General features: G+C 34.6%; 1 protein-coding gene across 3 annotated transcripts in view; it reads left to right on the forward strand.

The window, feature by feature from the left end:
- The window catches only part of AKT3 (AKT serine/threonine kinase 3), a 234,091-nt gene that overhangs the window by 183,575 nt on the left and 26,035 nt on the right, over nucleotides 1-24,481 (forward strand). For all 3 annotated transcript variants that reach the window (XM_069484547.1, XM_069484548.1, XM_069484549.1), the window contains exons 9-11: nucleotides 1,869-1,991; nucleotides 9,262-9,390; nucleotides 20,160-20,374. In XM_069484547.1, coding sequence (XP_069340648.1) covers nucleotides 1,869-1,991; nucleotides 9,262-9,390; nucleotides 20,160-20,374 — 467 coding nt within the window. The remainder of the gene's footprint in view (nucleotides 1-1,868; nucleotides 1,992-9,261; nucleotides 9,391-20,159; nucleotides 20,375-24,481) is intronic.

Consider the following 24,481-nt stretch of genomic DNA (forward strand, 5'->3'; position numbering starts at 1 on the left):
ACATTCTTTTAAGAAAACTTAGAAACCTAATCACTGTTTTCATTGCATAGAAGACTACCATAACTCCACATAGAGCTCTCAGGATTCCTTCCTCACAGTTAGTGATATTTTGCCTGGCAGAAATTATTTGGACCTGGAAATTTTTCAGAATGGTTTTCCTGATGGATCCGTATTTCTTTCTCCTCCCTGTCCTTGTTAGGATGGTGATGTGTTGATAGTATTTAATATGTATCTGCCTATATAAAATGAATGAATTTTCAGAAATATCGCTGAGTAATTCTATAAATTGATTAGATTTCGACATACTGTATTTGATCATTTGTAAGATGCATTTAATATTTCTGTAATCAGAATGCCTTTTATTGTAGGTGGTGTGTCATAGTTCTCCTAATAATTAACAACTTTCTTTTCTTTCTTGGTGTTACATAAAATGATGATGCAGTCCCAATGAGTAGCGTCTTAGATTTGATAAAATATGACAATATGCTAGGGAACATTAAAGTTTAGAGACTTTCTGCCAAATATTTTAGTTTTAGTATTATTAGTATTGTGCTAGTCTTTGTGTTTGACAATAGATGATATTTCTCTTACGCTCTCTCTCTTCCTCCCTCCTTTCCCCATCGCCCCCATAACATGGGTCATGCATAACATTTATGATAAAACAATAATAGATTGTTAAGTGGGGGTGGGAAAGGGGAGGGAGGAATCTGTAGGGAACCCATTTTATGTTACTGGAGATTATGATTTGTTGTGTGCGGAACAAATCTCGGTTAACCATGATTCTCACCAATCTTGTAGAAGCATTAAGAGTCAGTGATCCATGCGAAGATGTGGAGGAATGATTTCTGATCTTGCAGTCAAGGGCACATTGACTGGTTGGTTCCTTTCTTTCATCACAGACATATACTGAGTATCTACCAAGATACCTGGCAATGTGCTCAGCACTGTAAATAATCTCTCATTGTTCTTGGTGGATTTCAACAACAAAGGTCAATAGTCAATTCTTAGCCCCTGAAACCTGCTCCTCCTCCTTGTATGTTGTTTAAGAGAGATAAGATTTGTAGTTTTTTAAAATGAAGAGCTGGGTGGTTGGTCGTGGTAAATCCTAGTAAATATTTGCTGACTATTGAATGGTGTATCTTTTAAGTGGTTAACTAGGAAATGGATAGGCGTATAGTTTTAAGTGATTATATGAAAAAAAGTTGGCATCGTAGTTTATTATTGAAAATGGAAAGAATATACATTGAGAACTATAAAAGGAATAATGGAAGCTTCTCAGTCCATTTTGGGCATTACTAAAATAAATGAAAATTTTAAAGCCTTAAATTTTTCACTGTAGAAAATGTTGATTTGAACTTGGAAAGTATTTCTCGTGATATGCTGGATCAAAAATTGTATTATAGAATGTAACAAGCTTAAATAAGTCAGTTTCAGCAAATCAGCAGTCCTTTCTTTGATATCAAAGGTAAATAATTTAGTAAGAATGTTCCATCTAGCTTGTGTTCATTTATTTTAGTAACGTCTCCATACTTAATCCATGGAAGAGCGAAGCGGCAGCGTAGTAAAGGGGAAATCACAGTCTGATGGTGGCTACTTTTTTCCTCTGGTAACTGAAGGTTAAATGGGTAGCAAGCAGAATGCCTTAAACAAGATTGGTATATTGATTAAAACGCTGATTTAACAGCTCGCGGTTTCCCCTTGGAAACCTGGAAAAGATAAGCCAGCTGCCGTCTAAGAGTGTGCAGCGTCCACTGAGAGTAGACTATCTATCATCACAATATGGTGATGAGAGGTGTTTTATGTTTGTGTTAATTTCCCCCACTAAATCAGTAATTATTACAATCCTGTCCCTGCTGTTTACCCTGCAGCTGTTTTTCCATTTGTCGAGAGAGCGGGTGTTCTCTGAGGACCGTACACGTTTCTATGGTGCAGAAATTGTCTCTGCCTTGGACTATCTACATTCCGGAAAGATTGTGTACCGTGATCTCAAGGTAAAAAAAAAAAAAGTAATCAAAATTTGTTTTTGCAGAGACCATAGGGACAAACATAAAGTAATTACAAACTTATACAGTTTTGAGGAAAGCAGATTTAGTTGGGAAAAAAAGGTACTCTGTTTAAGACTATATAGTTCACTGCATTTGAAAGGAAATTTCATTCACTAATGTGTCTGCAGTTGCGTTTATGTCTCAGTTTTTGATATGTATAGTAATTTCTGCTTGACGATGCTGATCAAATATCTACCAATAATTGTTTAATTTTTCTATAAATGTTATAATTAGAAAAATGTTAAACATCTGATTAAAAGTCAAATAATCTTACAAATGACATTGTAAAACAAGTTTTATTGTATTCTAACATGTTTTATGAAGAAACTTTTATAATAAATAAGACTATTGGAAGGAAGACATTCATTTTGATTTTCGTATTAACTTTCTGGTGGGTTTAAATACATGAAGTATTTTAACATAGTTTTTTATTTGTTTAGTTTTCCATTTGTAAAAGCACTATATTTGTTTTATTGGTAGCAGTGCCTAGACTTCCCTAAATTCCTTTATGGTGAGACTTGTAGGATAGGTTGGAATTGGCAGACTTTCTATAAAGGGCAGATAGTAAATGTATTAGGCTTTGCCGCCCCTATGGTTGCTGTTGCAAACTGCACAACGCCACCATGGTAGGGTAAAAGCAGCCCCAGACAATCTGTAAATGAATGTGTTTGGCTGTATTCCAATAAAACTTTATTTACAGAAGCAGGCAGTGGACTCAATTTGGCCCATAGATAATAGTTTGCTGATTCCTGGAGTAGGAATCTCATATAAGGTAGTAGTAATTCTGATTCTCATGGCACTGTTGTGAATTAGGTTGGCTATATTGAGGAGATTTGTACTATGACACATTTTGAACAGCTTCCAAATGTTACAGTAGTATTTCCTTAAAAAGTAAATCATGTAGTAATCTTGACCTATTAAAATTTGACACAGAATTGTTTTATTGATCAAGTACTACTTCATTTAAGATATAATTTGATTTGTACTAATAGAAGTTACATGAGGCTTTCATGAAATTGTTTTGTATGTATGAAATTAGGTAGGTATCTGTATATTGTATATGTATATTGTATACATATAGAAGAAATCACAATTATCACCTCACTCCCTTCTCACTCCATTTCAAACCTATGATTCGTAAATTAATTATTTAAGCAGTTGTCTAGATTATTTAAAGATGTTTGTTATTATGTGCCTTTAGGTAGTAAATAACCCTAATGAGTAACTACTCTCATAAAATAATATTTTACACAATGACAGTGAAGTATATTACGTATGTTTAGAGTATGTTATTATATTTATTTAAAAGGAGCTATAAGATACTGTAGGAAAAAATTATGCAACTACAAAACAATCTAGATCAGAGATGACCAACTAAGTGTCAAAATGGACTAGAGATTAATATAAATCAACAGTGTGATTGTATTTAACCTGAATCTTTTTTACACCAAATTATACCTTTATTGAAGTATATTTCTGTACATAAGATTCATACATTTTAAATATAGTTGACTTTTGGCAAAAAAAGTATATATTTCAGCAGTTACACTCTCTCTCTCTCTGTATATATATATGTAGTGTGTTTGTGTGTGTGTATACGGTGTAACTTTTGTTAACCGCAACCACGGTATAAAACTTTTCCATCAGCCCCAGAGCTTCCTTATGCCTCTTACTATCAATCTCCCCCAACTCCGTACCCCAAGCAACTACTAGTGTGGTTTCTATCACCATAATTAGTTTAGTCTGTTCTGAAATTTCATACAGAAGGAGTAATAAAGTATGTTTTCTTTTGTAAATGACTTCTTTTGCTCAGCATGATGTCTTGTGAGATTCATCCATGTTGTTAAATGTATCAGGACTGAATTTTTTTTTTATAACTAGGGATGTGACAGAATCCGGCATTCTTGTGTCTGATGTCTGCATGGCCAAATAATTCTATATTTAAATGTCTTCCACATAGATGTTTTTTAAATAAATTAGTTATATATGACATGACAAAATATGTATTCACTTTCCAAATATACTTAGAAATAGTTAGCTCTTCTCTGAGTGCATTCCTTCTGCTCCCACTTCATGTTTTATGAGTCCAATTGTAGGGAGGAAGGAGGAGAGAGGAACAGAGAGGAGAGGCCTGGGTTTAAGGAAATGAGCATAATTTTGAAGTAATAGGTAACATCTAGAAGGCTTAAAGCCAGAAGATTGAATCATTAGCTTTAAGGAAACCTAAAGAAAAAAAGTTCAGTCGATTGCAGCCTTGATTTTGGAATGATATAATTAGGGTGGTCTCGGTCAGTATTCTCCCTTAATTATTTCTCACCAAATGATTCAACATATTGGTATATTGAAGTTCCTTAAATGAGTTCTACTGCCCCATCCTTTCTGATGATGGAATTAGACTAAATTTATTAAACTGCAATGTAAAGTACCTGCTTTATGTATGAATACCAGCCAACGTGGTTACCATATGCACAGACTACTAACTCTACAAGACAGTTAAGTGATCTCTGCTCTCTAAGTTTATTTTTTTTAAATATAGCCTTAACTTAAAGGTCTAAGTGAATATATAGCACAGGACAGAAAGTATGTGATTGTACACCAAGAAAAATCTATATAATGTAAGAAACTAAATATTCAAAACTTATGTGTTAACTTGTATCTATAGTATAAAGGATTATGTATAATTGAATGAGATATTTTAGGTAGGATCACAGAAATGTAGAGCTGGTCCATATTTTATAGTTGATGTCTTTCAAGCCTAGAAGCCCAGTGACTTACTAAAAGTAATGGACTAGATTGTTAACATAGTAAGATTATCGGAACTCATGAATCCTAGCTCCTTGTATAATGTTCTTGTCACTACACCATTCTGCCTTCTAAAATTGAAATGAAATCCAGATGGGGGATGCATTGGATTAACTCTCGGAGATCCTTGTAAACCTAAAATTCAAATTAAGCTGTGGGAGATATGAGAATGAACATTTCAAACATATTTATACCAGATGTATTAAAACAGCATCATCAAGAACTGATTTAGTTTTTTGATCAGTCTTAATATTTGTCTTTGGGCTCATTACTAATGACAAATTTTATTCAAATCCAAATCCATTTGAGATGCCTATGGTAGCTGCACTTCTCAAATAAATTGATAAGAGTGTGCTGCGTTGGAGGCAGAGCCTTATTTCCTGTGCAAATTTACTTAAGATATTTTATCGATTCTTACTAACAACCCACTGTTCATAGCAACAGATAAATGATGAAAACTTTTGCTTCACATTAGAAAGTTTGCTTAATTTATCAATACACATCATGGTATGAAATTTTATATTTTTAAGGACCCAAGTTCCTTGTGATTACTTAGGAAAAAGTGATGTTTCTTCATGATAGCACGAAAATTCTAAGAAATCTCTTCAGACTTCTTCAGTAGTGCAAATTATATTTTACAAACTTCTTTTCTGCTTAGAACTTATTTTGCAAGTACAACCTTTATTTTCAGTGAGCATGGCTGTCCACATACAGAATAGACTGAACACCTATTTGTATCGCTACTGGAATGTAATGCTACTAGAATTCATTAAGAATTAATCTCTCTTGATGGGCACACGAATAGCCCTCACTCAAACATTACAAAAGCTGTCCATGTAACAAAAACATTTGTACCCCCTTAATACTTCGAAATAAAAACAAAACAAAACAAAACAAAAAAACAGCAAGAATTACGAGTGGGAGAAAATAATACATAAACTGCTCCAGATTCCATTTGTGGAACATCTAACCTTATTTTCTACCTAATCAGAGAGTATTTAACCATTTATATTATTATGAGAAACCACCCAATAAATCTAGATAATTCCTGAGACTGAATGAATGCACAAAGGGATGCTTCGGAGTCTTCTATTACCACCCTCCCAGTCTTTGCCTGCTGAGTCTCAAGACACGGCCCCAGCTCCCCTTTCTAACCAGCCTGTCTCTGGATTTGCTCCTTTATAGAAATCTTAAACCACTCCCATTAAGAATCCCTTCCACCTCTGAAATGAAATTGTGCTAGTATTGGATTATGTGCCTTATTTGTAATAAATTCTTAAATAGCCTTGCAACCTAGTTGGGGTCTCCGCTAGTGTACATTAGGAATCCTTTTTCTAGATTAGGAGAGTCGAAAGTGAAGAATTATTTTCCTTTCAGTATTCAGCACTCTCTTTCAATCCCATGGTCATGCAGTCTCTGCAGGTCAGCTTGGGACATCTTGGCACTTAGACACCCATAAACCTACAGCTACAACGTGCAAAGTAGAAATTCCTTACTACCTGCTTGAGCCTGAGATAGTCTCAGTGCCTAAGACTGAGTTTGATGTGTCTGTGCTAACATGGGGTTTAAGAGGGTGGCAGGAATTGTTTATTGCTACTGTTGCAGTAGTCATCAGAGCCCTGGGAACTGCTGTCTTCGTTCCTTGGTTTGATCACAGTGTCAATCATTTAATTAAAATGATCCCATGTATATATCCACAATGTTTTTAAACTTCCTGATGGGTCGCCTGGCCTGTATCAGAGCAGAGTTCCTCTACTGTGTACTGCAGGTGGGTCGCAGGTGTGCCTAAGCCAGGGCCTCCCTCCGCCTGCAAAGCGGTCAGAGGAGCCTCCAGCCTGGTGTGTTCCGGCCTCAAGGAGCCTGTCCACTGATCCCAGCACACCCTACAAACTGCATTTATTTTATTTTACAATAAGTGGAAAAGGCTGGGAAGTAATGAATTAAAGACAGCTAGGATTTTTAGAGTTCTATTTTACTCTAGGCACCAACCAGCAAGAGCAGGCAGGAATACAGCACTTTCTTGTTAATGATTTTGTGCCCACAAAGCACAGAGGAAAAAGGATTTCAGAGTCTGCCATCTCTTCATATACACCCTGTATCAAGGCCCTCTGTCAAATAGCGCCTGTCCTTACTCTCTGAGGAGTGAGGAAGCTAAATAATAATGATAATGATAATGCCTGTCCACTTCCACTGGGCAAAAAATGTTGCCCTTTTTTTTTTGTGTGTGTGTCAATTCTGTGAGCTATTATGTCTGATATTCTTTTTCTCTCCTCGAAAGCATGAACTTTTAGATAACAGCCATTCTAATTGACACAGATAGTAAGCATTACCCAGAGTTGTAATATATAATCTTTCTTCTTATAACCTCGCATTTGACTTCATCGCTGCGTTTGCCAGCGGATGCGGCTATTAATCATAAGCACGCTGCCCCCGCCTCGGTCTTGGAGCCTGAGACTGACTGTAAAGATAAGACAGGTGCATGTGAAGTTCTGTAAATTTACGGTACCTGAACTGTCAGGGACAGTACGCATTTCACATTTTGCAGCTAACAAAGGGAAGAAGAAAAGTGATATAGAGGAGAAAACCAAAGAAAGATCATTTGTAAATAGTTTTCTTCCTGCTTTACACAGTAGACGGATTCCTAAAAATGCCTGACTAAATACTACTCATACCATGTTAGTGTTGAGTGAACCAGGGATGTGATATCCAGATGTTTTTGACAGATACTTCGCTTTCTCATTATGGCAAGTTAGAGGAGGGAAGAAGAAGAGGGTTTTTTTGAAAGAAATGGAGAAAAGAGAGAAACTGCTAGAGGCATGTAGGAGAGAAAGACCAAAGCAGAGATAAAGAGATAATAAGGAAAAAAGAGATGTAGAGAGACAGAATTTTTCTTGGCGTTCCTGATTGGTTTCAGTATTCGGGACTGACTTGTCATTTGCAAATTAGGCTTGATTTCTAGGTCCTGGATTGTAGAGAAGCATTAGGAAGATGCAAGATACCTGAATTCGGATAAAATTAAAACTCCTATTTGAAAAAGGTTCAATATATTTGTGGTTCATTCAGCTCTCTGTAGACCAGGTGAAGACAGACTTACATCTGTGAAATACACTATACACGAAACAGGTGCTGAACATTTAGTTCAGTTGTGTAGCACAGTGAAGTACTATGGCAGGACTTAACGTCTGTTCTGATCTTTGCTTCAGTGAACACAACTTGCTTAACTCTATTAAGTGTCTTGTTCATAAGACATTTGATGATAGGGCAGAGGGTTTGATGTCATTACATTTTATATGACTAGTATCTGTTTATGTTCTAACGTGGAGTTCTGTTTGAAATTTGATACTAACCTCAGAATGCAGGTAAGCCCTGTCAAATGTCATCGCATTAAGGAGCAGAATAAGTATCTACTCCTTAAATAAAAGTGTGTTCTCATCCATCCTGCTAATATATTTTCACATCTTGTGTATTTCTTCTGTGTGACAAGAGAGGTACCTTTAGGTTGTGTCTACGTACTGGGTGATTATAGGTCCCAACTATATAAGGCTGTATGTTCACAATTCAGAACTCATATATGTGTCTTTGTGTGATGATAATCATACAGCCTTGGGTTCAAAATGAGGGGGGAGGGATTGGTCAGTTACATTGTTGCTATTTTTAATTGTGTTGGCTTTGCACAAGCTCCTCCCCTCCTTACATTTCATAATTTTCACTCGAGACAGATGATCATGTTAAAAGTCTAAGTTTCTCCTTGGTGATTTTTAATTAAGGGGTTCAAAGAGATTCCAACTTTATAACGTTTGTGCTATATATTTTTATTAACTGTTGAATGTTTGACTTTGATATTCTTTTTCTTTTTATGTTTAAAAGGGTTGGTATTTCTTTATTACAAAGAACTGCAAAAGAGGATATCGCCTTACCTTACAAAATAAGATTTAGGTTTGATTTACAACCACCACCAAAAAACATTTCTGTAAGTGAATATTTTATAATAGCAATAGATTCCCAAGAGAACTTGTTGAAAACCATCTGTATATAGCTAGAAGAAGATGCTCATCTCTTTGGGATTGTTTAGATCACATTTTTTTTTTTTTTTTAAAGAGAGGATTGATGAATTGCTTTGAAAAGTTAATTAGGCTTTAATTCTCAGAACGTACGCAATAATGGCTCTTAAAGCTATAGCACACTTTGCCATTGGTTTAAAAATCAATAATTTTATCATCATGAAGTATTTTATAAAACATGTTTCTTTTTACACATGAAGCTACAGGGTTTGTAAGTATTGAAAATTCTGTTAACTACAACTTTGTCCTCTTTCCAAAATGCCTTACTCAGCAATCAATAATTTTTCAAAACAGTATTTTCCTATTGTTGGAGACTGTATAACAAATTATGTCATTTTTTTCTTAATACGCAGTTGGAGAATTTGATGCTGGATAAAGATGGCCACATAAAAATTACAGATTTCGGACTTTGCAAAGAAGGGATCACAGATGCGGCCACCATGAAGACATTTTGTGGTACACCAGAATATCTTGCACCAGAGGTAGGCTTCAATTCCATTCATAGGAAAAATAACATTGACATAATGTCTTACAAGGTAAACCATTTAAGCATTAAAAATCATTGCAATACCTACTACTTTTACCTGTATTTCAACCTGAACCAAATTTATTTTGCTCTTATTTTAATGTGGTATTGTAGAGTTGAGAATATACAGGTATCAAATTTTATAAACTTTATAGGCACAAAGGTGCTAACTAAAGTAGATTAAATCAATTTTTATGTCTTGGCCATATATACATTTTATTGTATCAGTTTTGATTGATTTATTTAAAATAGAAAACTTCAAGAATATTTACATTTTTATAAAACATCTTGGACTTTGTTTAGAAACAAAGAAACTGATTATTGAAGTTATAGTGTTGTGGGTTTTTGTACTTAATTAAAGAAAATTACTTTATTGAGAAAGTTGTTGAAATGACAGTAGCTACATTTTGGAATTTACGTCAGAGGAAGCTTCAAACTGGTGACCTCTTTGTGCTGAGGGTTCTATGGTTTATTAATTTGCTTATTCAGTAAATATTAATATTTATTGTGTATCTACTATATATTGGGTATTTGCTGGGCGATATGGTTGTAGGAACAAGACAGAAAAGGATCCTACTCTCAGGGGATTTGCTTCTAGTGGAGGGAGACGGAATAAAAAGAAATAAATAACAATGTCTTACATTAAATTACATGAAGAAAAAAAAGCAAAATAAAGGGAAGAGTGTGGTGTGGCTAATGCAGATAAGGTTCCAGTTACCAACTACCCCAGTACTTAGTGGTGAAAAACTACCATTTGGTATGATTGTGGATTTTCTGAAGCAGGAATGCAGATGGGAGAACAGGGAAGGCTAATGTATGCCACACTGTGTGTGAGGCCTCAGCCAGAGAGACTTTACAGTGAGGGCCGATTCTATGTCTGGAGGCTGGAGTCACTGGGAGGATCTCCATATATGTCTGACAGTCCTGCTTGCTGTCCACTGGTACCTTATCAGGGCTGTTGGCAGGAGCTCTTATATTTAGCTTCTCCATGTGGCCTGGGCTTTCTCAGAATGACAACTTCAGAGTAGTCGGGCTTAGGGAACAAGTTAGAAGCTGCATTGGTTTTTGCTTTTCTTCCACCTGGTTAACCATCAAAAGTTTATTAATTTTTTAAAAATTTATTTTCATAGTATATTTTTCATAACTGGCATGTAATTCATATATTATAAAATTCACCCTTTTAAAGTGTGCGATTCAGTGGTTTTTAGTATGTTCACAGAATTGTGCAATCGTTACAGCTACTTTGAAAATTGCAAAATATTTTCATCTCCCCAACAAGAAACCACATACCCATTAGCTCACCATTTCCCTTCCTCCCAGGCAGTTACTAATCTACTTTCTGTCTCTATAGATTTACCTATTCGAGACATTTTCATACAAATGGAATCAGACAATATGGAGTCTCTGTGACTGGCTTCTTTCACTTAACATAATGTTTTCGATGTCCATCCATGTTTTAGCATGTTATTGCTACTTCATTCCTTTTTATGGCCGGATAGTATTCCATTGTACGGATAGACCACATTTTGTTTATTCATTCAGCAGCTGGTGGACATTGGGGTTGCATCCATTGTGGGGCTATCATGGATAATGCTGCTGAGAGCATTTGTGCATGCCTCTCCTTTTATGGCCTAGTTTCAGAAGTCACGCAACGTCGTTACTGTCACGTGATCATTCCTCCAAGCAGTTGTAGCCTGCACGGATCTAAGAGGCACTACCCCATCTCTCCTTTATAGAAGAGCATCTGCGATGGGAGATAGTACGACAGCCATCTTTGGAAAATAACATCTTCTACAGATAGGATATTCAGGGAAAGTGATGTTTGTCCAAAGATCTGAATGATAAGAAGTGGGTAGCTATTGCAGTATGTAGGGAAAGAGCTTTCCGAACACTGAGAACAGCTAGTGTGAAAACCCTGAGGCAAGAATAAGCTCAGTTTTCCCCTCAAAACCGTAATACGGTTACCGTGGCTGGAGCCAAACAGGGAGTCATTACTCTTTGATGGGGGAGGATTACTATTTAATGAGCATCTACTATGTGCCACATGTTATATAAGTACATTGTATCTATTACTTTATTTACTATTTGGAATAATCTTTGGTAATAGATAGAAAACCTGATTTTTTTTTTTAAAGGTGAGGGGACATAGAACTAGGATGTATTAATGTAATCTATACATAGCTAGGAGGTGGTGAAGATACAATCAGGATTCTGACTAGATTATCTGCCTACAAAGCCCACTTTTGCTTTTTTAAGTACATATATCATGGCCCCCAAAAGTCACAGTTTAACAACTACTTGTAGATGTAAATAATTATAATTTTTTAAATGGATGCTTTATAAATGCTCAACAGGAAAAGATAATCAAAGGAAATTAGGAAGTAGAATAAATTCACAATGATACTAGCATTCCTTATACATATAATAACTCATGCTGGTTTATTATTGTAATAGTTCTTTTCAACTAGGGATTCAATTTGCATTTTAAAAATGTTGAGTTATTGTAAATAAGTGCTAAAATTTAAAATACAGTAAATTTCCAAGGATTATTTTCTTGCCAAAAACATCATTTTTTGTTACAAAATCTGGAGTTTAAAATTCTCTCTTTTTGTGAGTGAGTTTGATAAAATTTTAGAAACACTGTTTCTTGTTTATTCAAATAAAAATCATATTTTCTAGAATAGGATTGTTTTTGTGAATGCTATGGAAAACAAATTCTTTGTTTCTCTAGAGTTCAATTACCCCTGCCATACATTTGCCATGGAAGATGATATCTCATATTTAGAATAACAAAATTAGCTGAGTCACAATTAGGGGAAATTATTTCTGAAGAAGATAAATACATCTCATTTCAGAAGCAGATGATCTCCTAAGAAACAAAGATAATGTTTTCTAGGCAGATGTCATCAACTGAAGAACAAAACCAAGATTAATGCAAGAAGAGTTTATTTGTTTCTAAATAAAAAGCTTACAGTTCACAAGAAAGTATCAATTTCTTTTTGAAGACAAGAAAACATTTCTGGATACCTTTTTTAATATTTCAAGAATCTAGTCTTTAAAACTAGTTTATAATACCCATCTATAGTTGATGTGTGATGATTCATAATTAAAATCTTGACATCTTATTTTTATAGGGGAAGGTGATTTATTGTAGTTACTATTTGAGTGTGACAAATCTCAAAACAACTAACTTCTCATGAAATTTTAATTCTTATATTTTAAATATTTGTGTCATATTACCGCATATTTGTAACTTTGTTTACCCTTATTTTAAAAAATGAGAATTTAATTTCTTTATTCTGGTCTCCACTGTGGACCATTTCACTGAAGAACAATCATTTATTCATTAAAGAAATATTTGTTGAATATTTTATTAAGTATCAGGCATTATATTAGGTGCTGGGAATATGAAGATCGTAAGAAATGGTTTTTATCCTCAAACAGCTTGCTGTTTACTAAAGTGATAAGAGATGGAAAATAATTACATGCAAGAAAATAACTACACTGCTGGAGTTACACACAGTGGAGTGGAAGGAAAAGTGCTTGAGCCTGCAGGGAGGGTCCAGCAGGAGGGAAGAGGAAGCAGGGAGAGAGGAGGCTGGACGCATGGGTAGAGGCTGGAATGCAAAGGCGTTAAGGGAAAGTCACCTGCGAATTGAGAGCAAGGTGATAATGTGATCAGGTTTACATGGTCAGTGTTAGGGAGGGATTAGAACAAGCTGAAACCAGCTTCTTCCTTTTATTTCAGGCAGTGTCTCTCGCTCTTTCTGAACCTTAGAATTTCTAGTACATACCATTATTAATGCTAGTCTTTTCTTTATAGTAATATAAGTAGCAGTTGCATATTAGATCTGTAATACATTCTTGACTGCTACTTCTCTTGTGAATGACTGTCAATATTTTCCCTTCTCCTCTTCTTGTAGACTTGTTTACACATTATATAGAGATCTTGTTGCAACCTATACTTCGTTCAGCAGTGGTATTCCTTTACTTTTTAAATGTTTTAATCTGGTAGGAATGGTTTGCTGTTCAAAGATAGATGAAGACTATTTCAAAGACACTTTTAAAAGAGTGGTAGAAATCAATTCAGGGCCAGTTTATTAAATGTCCTACATGTCAGACTCATAGCAGGTTTTTAAATAAACTTAAGATATCAATGAACTTAATTTGTTTCTGTGGCAAAGACCATCAGAAAAGATAAGTTTTATAGTATGAGTATGATATTCTTTGACAAAAGGATATTTTAAAAAGTATTCTCTTACCTCTTTCATGAAGAATGGGGCTACAGTGTAATTTGCCAACTTGGGAAGCATTTGAAAATATTGTTAAAGAAAGAAATCAGATTTTTTGCTTTGTTTTTTTAAGAGATTACAAAGATACAGTCCTAGAAGGCATATAAACTGTGTACTTAGTATGCTACAACTCTAAAAATGCATTTGTATGTAGAGTTTTAAATGAGTGTGGTTTTGCTCTTTCTTACATTAGAAAGAAATAAACTTGAAGTAAATTATGGACTGTAAGATATCTTGAGGGGATTTGGGTTTTGTAATATGTACTGCATTTTCACAACTAGAAATTATAAAAGAAATTAGAAATCACATATAAACTCTTACTGTTAAATTTTATTATTTGATTTGGCTCCTATTGAATCCAAACCGTTTTATGCAGTGCTAATTATTTAGAGTCTCAGCTTTGCTCTTGAGTTAGCAGTACCTGATCAACTTTCCAACTGTAAAACAGTTTGAAAATCAAATGTAGCTTACATGCAAGACCCAACAAAATTAAAAGTGTTAAGTGCGTTTTGGCAGTTCACTTTTATTATGCCCAGTCCTCAAATGTACCAGCAGATAATCATCTGAATGTTAGTTATTTTTCACATGCTTATGTGATCACACAAAAAGTACATGCTAAAAAGAAGCAGATGGTGACAGATGGGGAAGGTTGAATAAGGTGGTTTTGGAAACCTAGAGAAATGCACTTCTGTAATAGTGTAAAAATAAAAATTATTTGATAATCAAGTTAGAACTAACAAAAAGATTGCAAAAAATGACTTGATTGTTTGGAAATACATTTAGCTGTGGTGTGGTTGCTCTTGAGGAAGAGAAGTATACAATTTTATTTCATCTAAGTGTAGAATGATTTTTTCCAAGTGGCTGAAAATGCAGTTTTTGATGCATTCTTCTTCGTTTTCATTTTATGAAACATTCACTTGCTGTAATTTTGCTTATTTTTCTTTTGAAACCTACTATCTTTAATATCTCTTATATATAACGTAACATTTTGAAAACAGCTGAAATAGATCAGTTTGATAACTATTTTGATACCAATATTTGTTCAAAATTATTGTGATAGACCATTGCACAGATGGAAATTAAATTCTATATAAATTTAAAGTCGAAGTATACATTAATTTGCAAAGAAGTTAGTAAGAGCTGTAGTAAGGGCAGTCCTAGCATGGAGTAGTATAGGTGGGGGAAGTAGAAACTAACTTGAATGGAATGTATTAAATGGAATTTCATTTATTTATTTTAAATCCAACAAAGAATAAATGTAAAAGATGTCATTTTGTGGGCTCCGTCAATATTGTTTTTAGGAGATCTTATGAGAAATGAATGAGGCTAAAGTTACATACGTTTGCACATTTGATCTGTAGGTAAAAATAGTAGCACATGTAGTTCATTCTGATTAGCCCTTGGACAAAGTTCTACTGTGTTCGAACAGACTGTAAAACTAGTCTTAGAACTTTTAAGCATTTTATGAAAAGAGAGAGTTGTTTTAGTAGGCTTTCTAAAACATTTAATTTTATTTAATTATTAATAATTCATATAACACCTGTCCTTAGGTATTTTTGAAAACCGTCATCTTCCTGGTAGTCCTGAAAGAGTCTCCTCACGATATCGGGGGAAGATTAAATAAAGGAGCACAGTGCCTCATTCAGATAGAAGTTATCAGCTCTATAGTTAGAATTCATATTTAAGAATTTCCGTCCTATGCATTGGTTTACTATTTAATTGAATATATTTAATTTCTTTCTGTACTATGGTGCTATTTTATACTGTTTCTGGGTGACATAAAAAGCCATCCTATTTTGTCCCATAATTGGATACTGTTTAAACATGAACTGAAATGGAATTAATGCCTCTCCATGTTTACAAGTGGTGTCTTTTACCTACTTTGAGGTCTGTCAGTCCTTATACTAGCTGTTTTTCCACCTGAACTTCTTTCCAATGTCATATGGTTTTTGTGGCTTTAACAGAATATGTGCATTCAGTACTTTGGTATGATTCTAGTTCAAGCAGTTTAATTTTAAAATCTCTAAAGCATGAGAATATATATAAAACTAACTCTAAGACACTAGTGATGACCTGTAGTATTTTACTATGGCTATAGTAAAATTGTTATTTGGGTGACAAAGACCCAGATTCTTAGAATCCCGTAGTGTTTATTGCTTCAGAATATAAAGGAAGCATAGACATCTCTCGAAAGATATGTGTAAGTATGATTTAATCACCATTATTGAATCCAGTTAGCTCTTCTCTTGTTGAAAGGTTTTTCCTGTGCTAGCCGGAGTTTGCGTCTGAACGTACGATGTTAGCTGTCTGCAAGTACTTGTGTGTGTGTGCTGGGGGGTGGCCCTGAGGTTTGCAGCACTGTAGTTCATAACAAATGGCATTTACAGCTGCTGTCACATGAGAATGATTAGAGCATTTAAGAACTAGTTTTAAAATACACATTTATGAGGAAAATACCAAGAAACCATGGAATTCTTGATTATTGTGCATTGAAATGTATATTTCTAAAGCTGCAATTCATTTTAAAATGTGAAGATTTATAGGTCTTTTTTTTTTTTTTTTCCTAGCAAATACCTGTGATGTTAAAAATATATAAAGGGCTCCCTTTTGGATATAAAACACATGTATATCTGTCACTTGAAGTGTAAGGCTACCAGAAAAAAAAAATTTTTTTTTTTTTTTTTTTTTTTGAATTAGCGGTAAATTGGTTCATCCAAGTTCGCAGTTTACTTTCACAGCATAGGTGTGCAGACAGTTTGTTTAGATGTTTAATTTTTCCCCCCATCTGTTCTGTCGGGATTATTGATTGAGCAGTAAGCCCCTCCAGGGCACACAGAGCCTCCTCACAATCGCCTGCCCTGGGTGACAAGAGGAGAGATGTCCCTTTCACCTCCCAGTAAATCGTAACTGGTAGAAGAATATTGGAATGAATATGTGCTCTGATAATGCCCACTGGCCACATAAATATTTACATTGGGAACTTTAATTGATAGTATTATTTTAAAATAGTTTCTGATATAACATCATTCTTTGAAATTAATAACCCAAGAGCTATTCATGGTGTTTTTTAAACCCATCGAGTTGTTTTATAAATGCAAGCGTCCTCATCAAATATAACCCAAATATTTATCAAATGTTACCAGATATTTAACATGAATTCGTATCTGCTGTGACTTCCTTGAATCTTAGGTTTTATTGTATCAGAAAGTCAAGTAATCTCTGGCTCTGGGTGGAAAAATTGAAACTAAGCCTTGCCTCCTAGAGCTTGTGCTCTGTTTGAGTTTTGATTTGATGTGAACTTTCATCATTTTTTGACATTTACGTTCTTGTAATATTGCAGATCTCTTTTTGTCCTTTGCATCTGTTTGGGCATTTGTGTTAAACGTAGGTCCAAAGTGCAACTACATCTATGCTTATAAGGAGGACTGTCGGGATAGAAGGAAATGACAAATGTCTGCATTCATATTTAAACTTTGAGTTTCATGTAAAAGTCAGTAACATTGATTTTATGGAAAGAAATACATTTTAGATTAATTCTTCAAGATAATTGTTTTACTGGATTATTTCAGGAGCATGTTTTGATCTACATTTATATCCAAGTTACATAAGAAATGACATTTTAACAGAGTTGAAATGTACTTTGACCACTGTTGTACCTGTACTTTACATCAGCATTTATCATACGCTTGGATCAGCCCTCACAATAACCAGGAAATAAATTAGCCTTTTTGCTGAAAAAAAAAATTAGCAGAAGTAGCCAGGAAGAATTTTGCAACCCTTAGATTACAGAATGTAAATTTTATATGTTACTGTAATTTTAGAATAATAAGTACTTTAAGGGAGAAAAATACCTTCCAAATATAATCTCAAAGAGGCTGTTGGATTTGAATTATTTAATTTGATTCTGGGATTTCCAGAGTATTTCAGAGTATTGTGTTTTGAAATAATTTAGATTTAAAGAGAGAGAAAGGATAGTAGGAACATGTTTTACGTTATACATCCACATGCAGAATGTTGCAACTATTTTGATTTTTATTTCTTGTGTGTTGATCTTACAGCTATTTGGAGGTAGGAGTTGAACAAAAATCTTTCTTTTTAAATGATAGTGAAGTCTCTTAGGTAAAGAGGGATGGCTTAGTTGCAGAGTGTTTTCTCAGCATTGCTTAAGTTTACATGTCGATAAGACAATACACCAGTTTTGTTCAGTACAAAGTGATACAGGAAACAGTTCTAATTATAGCATTATATATCCGTATATCAATTAAAACACGTATGTTCAGAAGCAAAACCACTTATTCTCAGAATCAGTGTTCATTTTACAAAGCTAAGTAAAATATATTTCATTTTATCAAACAGATTTTTTTACAATGCAGTTTTATTTTTCGGTTGCTTATTTCTCTTCAAAAATAAAAATCCTCTTTTTATGTACTCACTTTCCCGTCTGGCTGCAAACCAGGTATTTAAACAAAAATAAAGGATTGCCAGTTTTGCCAGCTGGGGATGAGAACCCGGCTGGTGAAATGTGGGTTCAGGAGGCAGTTAATCCAGCTTTTATGCTTTTTATGGTTTTATGAAAAAAGAGGTTAAAAACCACATTTGGCTCCTTTTCGTGTATCCCACTGTTTTGTTGGTGTTGTAGGAATGCAGTTAAAGGTTTTTAGATTTAAAAATTTTTTGTTATTAGGTAAAATCCCGTGTCAGATAAAGGCCCCACTAACAGTGCATTAATTGGCCAAAAGATAGATGATCCTTGAATCATCAAAAGTCACTGGTATTTTAAAATTATGTATACAGCATTTCTTTAAACTTAAGTGTGTATGTAAGTAGAATTCCTTCTGCTTCTTTAGGTTATTTCTTATTTTCTGTTTCTTCTCATATTACTCATTTCCAGCAAGTATAGGCATTTGAAATTTTTCTTTTTGGCTAATGATGAAAACTAGAATTTATTCTTCCGGAAAATATTTTCCTTAGTTTATGATTTACAAAAGATTTCTGAAAAAAATCATACAAACTAGATTTGTGCTCATATCTTACCAATGAACTTTCCAGTGTTCTTTAGCTATGAAACAAACATTGGTATAATAGAATGAAAAATCTTTTCATGGTATCCCCAAAACACTGACTAGATCTTTAAGTAACCTAATTTTTTCTTGAAATTATATCATTCATCTTTAAATACCCTGTTTACCAAAGGTCCCTTTCATAGCATTTATAGGTAATCATAAGATAACTGCAAAAATATCATCTGCAATTCTATGAAATTATTGGGAAATTTTAAAAGTCATATAGGAGTGATCCTCAGCAAAATATTTAATTAATTCAAACCAAGAAAGTTTGGAACGTGAGTATTACTTTGTTCTTACCAAATTTTCTTTTATGTAATCAACTATAAGTTTTTTGTTGAATTGATAAAATTCATGTAATATGGTTTTCTTGATCTGGTTTTCCCAAACCTGAGAGGATCAAATGAAGTAGCTCTTATGATTATTCAAATATAGTTATTTAAAATAAAATATTGAAAGTTGCATATAGATGGAGAATATTTTATTGGATGAGGAAAAAATCTGTTAAAAAGATAAGACGAAATTTTTCCTGGGACAAATGGTAAGTTACCACGTTCCAGTTTGAACAGGTTGTTCTAACATAGCCAAACTGATACTTTCATATCATTTCTTGCTAAATTTATTTTGCATGTCATGTATTTTGGGAAACATATTTAAGGACATACACCATCCAGAGAGAAAGGCCATGATTTTTGCTGTGTTTAACAGAAATTTTTGTTGTGAGGTACTAAAGCTTTGGATACTAAAATTTATTACAACTCAAACAATAAACCTTTATATTCACTTCGTTAATTAAATATTTCCAGAAAGAGTTTGAACGTATATAGGGACTCCCAAAAGCTTTCAAATTTATTTTGATGGTTATCATTTCCTAACAACCATTACAATGAGTCGTTTACTCTTCTCTTTCACTGTTCAATTACTTAGTTATTCTTAAAGCAAGAATGTGTAAAGCACATTCTAGACTCCATAATCAGCATGGCCTAGCTCCAAGTTGTTACTTAAAGTCCACATTGGTAGAACCGGAATGAAAAAGTAAGTAGGCCTAAGAGAAATATGCAAATATGCTAGCTAATATTTTTCACTTGATCCTTATATACATTCATTTAGTAGGGATTTTTTTGCACGATCTATCCCCTTTTTTGTATACTGACCATTTCTGGATATATACTATATTGAGTATTCCACATACTGGATGTGATTTATATCTTTTGTTAGGATGTTTTATGGTTTAAATATCAAGATCTCAGAATAGACTACCTAGGCTTTGAAAGTTAAGATTCATTTTTATGTAAAAATCCTACATTTTATGAATTAGGCTTTTAAAGTTAATGTGTAATAATTCATCTTCTTGCTCGTTTCACTTTTAGGTGTTAGAAGATAACGACTATGGCCGAGCGGTAGACTGGTGGGGCCTCGGGGTCGTCATGTACGAAATGATGTGCGGGCGGTTACCTTTCTACAACCAGGATCACGAGAAACTTTTTGAACTAATACTAATGGAAGACATTAAATTTCCTCGAACACTCTCTTCAGATGCAAAATCATTGCTTTCAGGGCTCTTGATAAAGGATCCAAATAAACGGTAAGCTTCAACTCGAGCTCAGTGAGTTACTGATGAATGTGGTTAAAAATTGTGATATGGAAATTAATTCAAATATAACTAACTCCAAGAAGCAACGTATTTGGTATAGACATCTTTTCACTGAGCTACTGACTTATTTTTAACTGCATAATATAGAACATTTTAAAATTTCCTCAACTCTTTCCTAACTTGGACACTGTATGTAGTTTTACCAAATAAGGATTTTGAGCGTTCCATTATCTATATTGTAAGTGAACAATTTCTTAATTGCCCTGTTGCTTGATGTTGTGGGGGTGGGAGGATTCCTTTTCCTTTCAGTCTCTGGGCCTTTGTATTTCTTAGAAAAAGAAGAGAGCTGTTTCTCTATGTTCTGCTCCCACCCCCAGCCTATGTTAACGTATCTGTTTTTTTGTTTGTAATTTGAAACTTTTCTATGCATAGCTGAAAGGATTGATGGCAAAAAAATACCTTTATACATTTTGTATTTCTGTTTTTGTAGCTACAGCTATGACCTGAAGAATCCTATAGCCCTGGCTGCTTTGCTCAATGAGCCACAGTATTTTTTGTTCATGTTTAAATATTCATTCACATGTACATTTTATAAATCATACATGAAATGACTATTAATTTTTTTTTTTTTTTTTGAGACAGAGTCTCACTCTGTTGCCCAGGCTAGAGTGAGTGCCGTGGCGTTAGCCTAGCTCACAGCAACCTCAAACTCCTGAGCTCAAGCGATCCTCCTGTCTCAGCCTCCCGAGTAGCTGGGACTACAGGCATGCACCACCATGCCCGGCTAATTTTTTCTATATATATTTTTAGCTGTCCATATAATTTCTTTCTATTTTTAGTAGAGATGGGGTCTCGCTCTTGCTCAGGCTGGTCTCGAACTCCTGAGTTCCAACGATCCGTCCACCTCGGCCTCCCAGAGTGCTAGGATTACAGGCGTGAGCCACCGCGCCCGGCCATAAATGACTATTAATTTTTAAATGTTCCTTACATGTGTGCTTATATGTGTATATATCCATCCTTCCCTCTAGGTGCCTGTGCATAGTATTTCTCTGAAAGTCTATTAGATTTTTAAGTACCTGGAAGTTAGATGATTTCATATATTGTTGAGTCTTTTGTAACATCTTGCATAATGTTTTATTTATAGTTGATGCTCAACGTGTATTTATTGACAGACTAGTTTAAAAAGTGAAGGAATAAGTGGATCCTAAAATTTGAGCTTTGTCCACCACAGAAATGGTTCCCATTGCATGTTTATAGCTTTTAAATTTATAAGGAACATGATTTTTTTCTACAGAAATAAGCAAACATAACAAAAAAGATACTATCTTTTTGCTTTGGGAAGAACCTTTCAAAAATATATTTTGTAATCTTAGTAACAGATATTACTTTGTATTTGTAAAGTGATTTTGTTTTATTTTTTCAGAACATTTTCACATCTATTTTCTCCCTTTTTCACCAGTCTTGTAGTGTACGTAAGGTAGATATTATTCTCATTTCCATTGATTGAGATGAAAACAAAGGCTCAGGAGAGTTAGGTGATTTATTCTAGGTCTCACAGAAAATTCATGCAGAACAAGAGTAGAAATCAAGTTTCCCAATGCCTATTTCGTATTTCTTATCTATCTTATTTACAGTGCAACAATTTCTCAGTTCAGGTTTTGAAATGTGTGCCATTTAATATGATTACTTTATAATCATGTGATGACTAGCACTTGCTGATAGGTAATCTTTAAATAGAGCTATGACTTCCACTTCATCTGTTTGATTTTGGGATCTACTATTTGGCTTGGTTTCAAGGGCAGTGAGTTTTATCCTTTCCTGACCACCCATTGTTTTGTGTGCGGCCCTCTCTATAAATGGCTGGTAGAACAAAATTGTACTTGGGGTTTTCATGTTTACGTCTCATTCATTTTTTTCAGCCCACTCTACCCCATGGGTAGCATGTAGTAGGTACTCGGGAACTGTTGAACGGATGTAAGGGAAATTTTTAGAATGTCAGTGGCCTGGTGTATAGGACAACTCTTTATGGTTTGTTCACCCAGAGGTTGCTGTTGATCTAAAGAGGAAGGTGCATATTTTCAATTATCTGATACTTTATTTATACTGGATGGACCAAGCACCTCCACTGTTGCATTAAAATATTGGGAATGCGAGGATGAACCAGATGAACATGTCTGTGCCGTATAGACGTTAACAGAATAACGCGGGGCACAATATATTTACTCACAGTTGCTCAGGCCACGCTGCGTACACAGTGCTGTCGAAATTGTTAGCCCCGTCTGGGGGATCGGAGGACTCGAGTTGGCTCATAAAGGAGTTGGAGTTTGCAGTGGCACTCAGAGAAATTTACATGAAAATACAGCTAAAATTGCAGATGAACGTGGTATTTGAGAAGTTCAGTGACTAGAGTGTAGAATATGAGTTGGGTAACATTGGGGAATGAAGATGACATGTTGGATTGTAAGGATCTTATGTTTCTTAGAAAATATTTAATTGTTGGTCAGAAGGGGATCAACATTTAAAGTAAGAGATGGTATAATCAGATTTGCGTCATGAAAAGGTAACTCTGGCAGCTTTGTCGTGGACAGATTAGAAGAGCAAAAGAGCCAGGAGCAGGCAGGCAGAGCAATTAAGAATGTTTATAGAATTGTCTGGATAAGAGAAGGGTCCTTTCCAAGGCGTTGGTGAACAAGCTGTAAGTAGAGCTTTGTGAATGATTAAATAGAAATGGTGAGGAAATAGGAGGAGTCAGGGATGCCCTTGAGGTTTCCAGCTAGGGTGACTGCATTAAAGAATGGGGATTACTAACAGGCAGGGAATGTGAGCGAAGGGGGGGCTCAATGGGGTGGATGTGGATGTTAACGTTGGATATACTGAGTCTGAGATTTCTATAGATAACCAAAATGGAAATGTCAAGTAAGCAACTGGAAGTAATAATACTAGTGTCATTAGAAACACAGGATCTCAATATATGGATTGGGAGCCATAGACATCTGGGACATAGAGCCAGGACAGTGGTGGCGAGGGTAGAGTAGGAAGAGACGAAGGCCTAGGACAGGAGCCTGGGAAACATTATATTTACTAATTTAAGAGGTAGGAAGAAGAAAAACCAACAAAGGACCCTGAAAAGTCTTTGGAAACATAATCAAGGATAGTATTATAATATATCTCTTATTTTTTCTATTCAGCTATTTTAACCACTGCCTGAATTTTGCTGGTCTCCTTTATTGAATTGCTGTCAGAGGGTTCTGTCAGAGGGTCAACCATCATTTTGTTTTCATTTCTTACTCTCCGTTACTTTATAATCATTCTGTTAGTCCTTCCTTTATACTCCTGTGGAGAGTTTATAGGAAAAGCATGACCTGGTTTACATTCACTAACGCTAGGAAAATAGGAATTCTGTGCTGTTCCTAATAGTAAAGAATTCCTAGTAACTGAGGCTTTACTTTGGCATTCTGATACTGGAGTTTAGTACTCTAGACATAAATATCTCAGTTCAAAGCATATTTTGTTATTATTTTGAAGTCTTAAATTGTACATTAGACAGTCATTGACATTGAAATTTTTGACAGTTTCACACTCTGAGGAAGCTTGTGTTAAAGAATTTCTCCCAGCTTCTAAAATGGCAGTCTAAGATTGTATTCTTAGACTTTGCATAGTAGTTAGTCATGGCTGATATTTTAGTTTTATATATATTTGATAAATATAGACTAAATGCTGGCTATGTCCAAAGCCAAGCTATTGCTAGAGAACTTGAGGGGTTACATGAAAATGAGTAACCAAAGCTGGATTAAAACCTTTTATTTACAAAATGATTATGATTCTCCATTCCAACTCCCGCCTCATGTATAATCTCAAGTACAATTCAAATGAAAACAGTATTGAAATAAACTATAACGTAAGTGTAAGAAAACACCATGGAGTTCGGATTTTTCTCATGCAGACTACTTTGATGCATACTTTGAAATATTAAATTCTTTTCAGAAACATGTGTTTTGATGCTTTTGAGTTTCTGGTTTCCAGTACTGATCTCTGCCCTCAAAGGAGTTTGCAGTCTCCTGGGAGGGAGATGTACGCAACTTGAAATAGAGTGAAAAA

Source organism: Eulemur rufifrons, chromosome 11 (genome assembly GCF_041146395.1).
Source record: "Eulemur rufifrons isolate Redbay chromosome 11, OSU_ERuf_1, whole genome shotgun sequence".
NCBI lineage: Eukaryota > Metazoa > Chordata > Mammalia > Primates > Lemuridae > Eulemur > Eulemur rufifrons.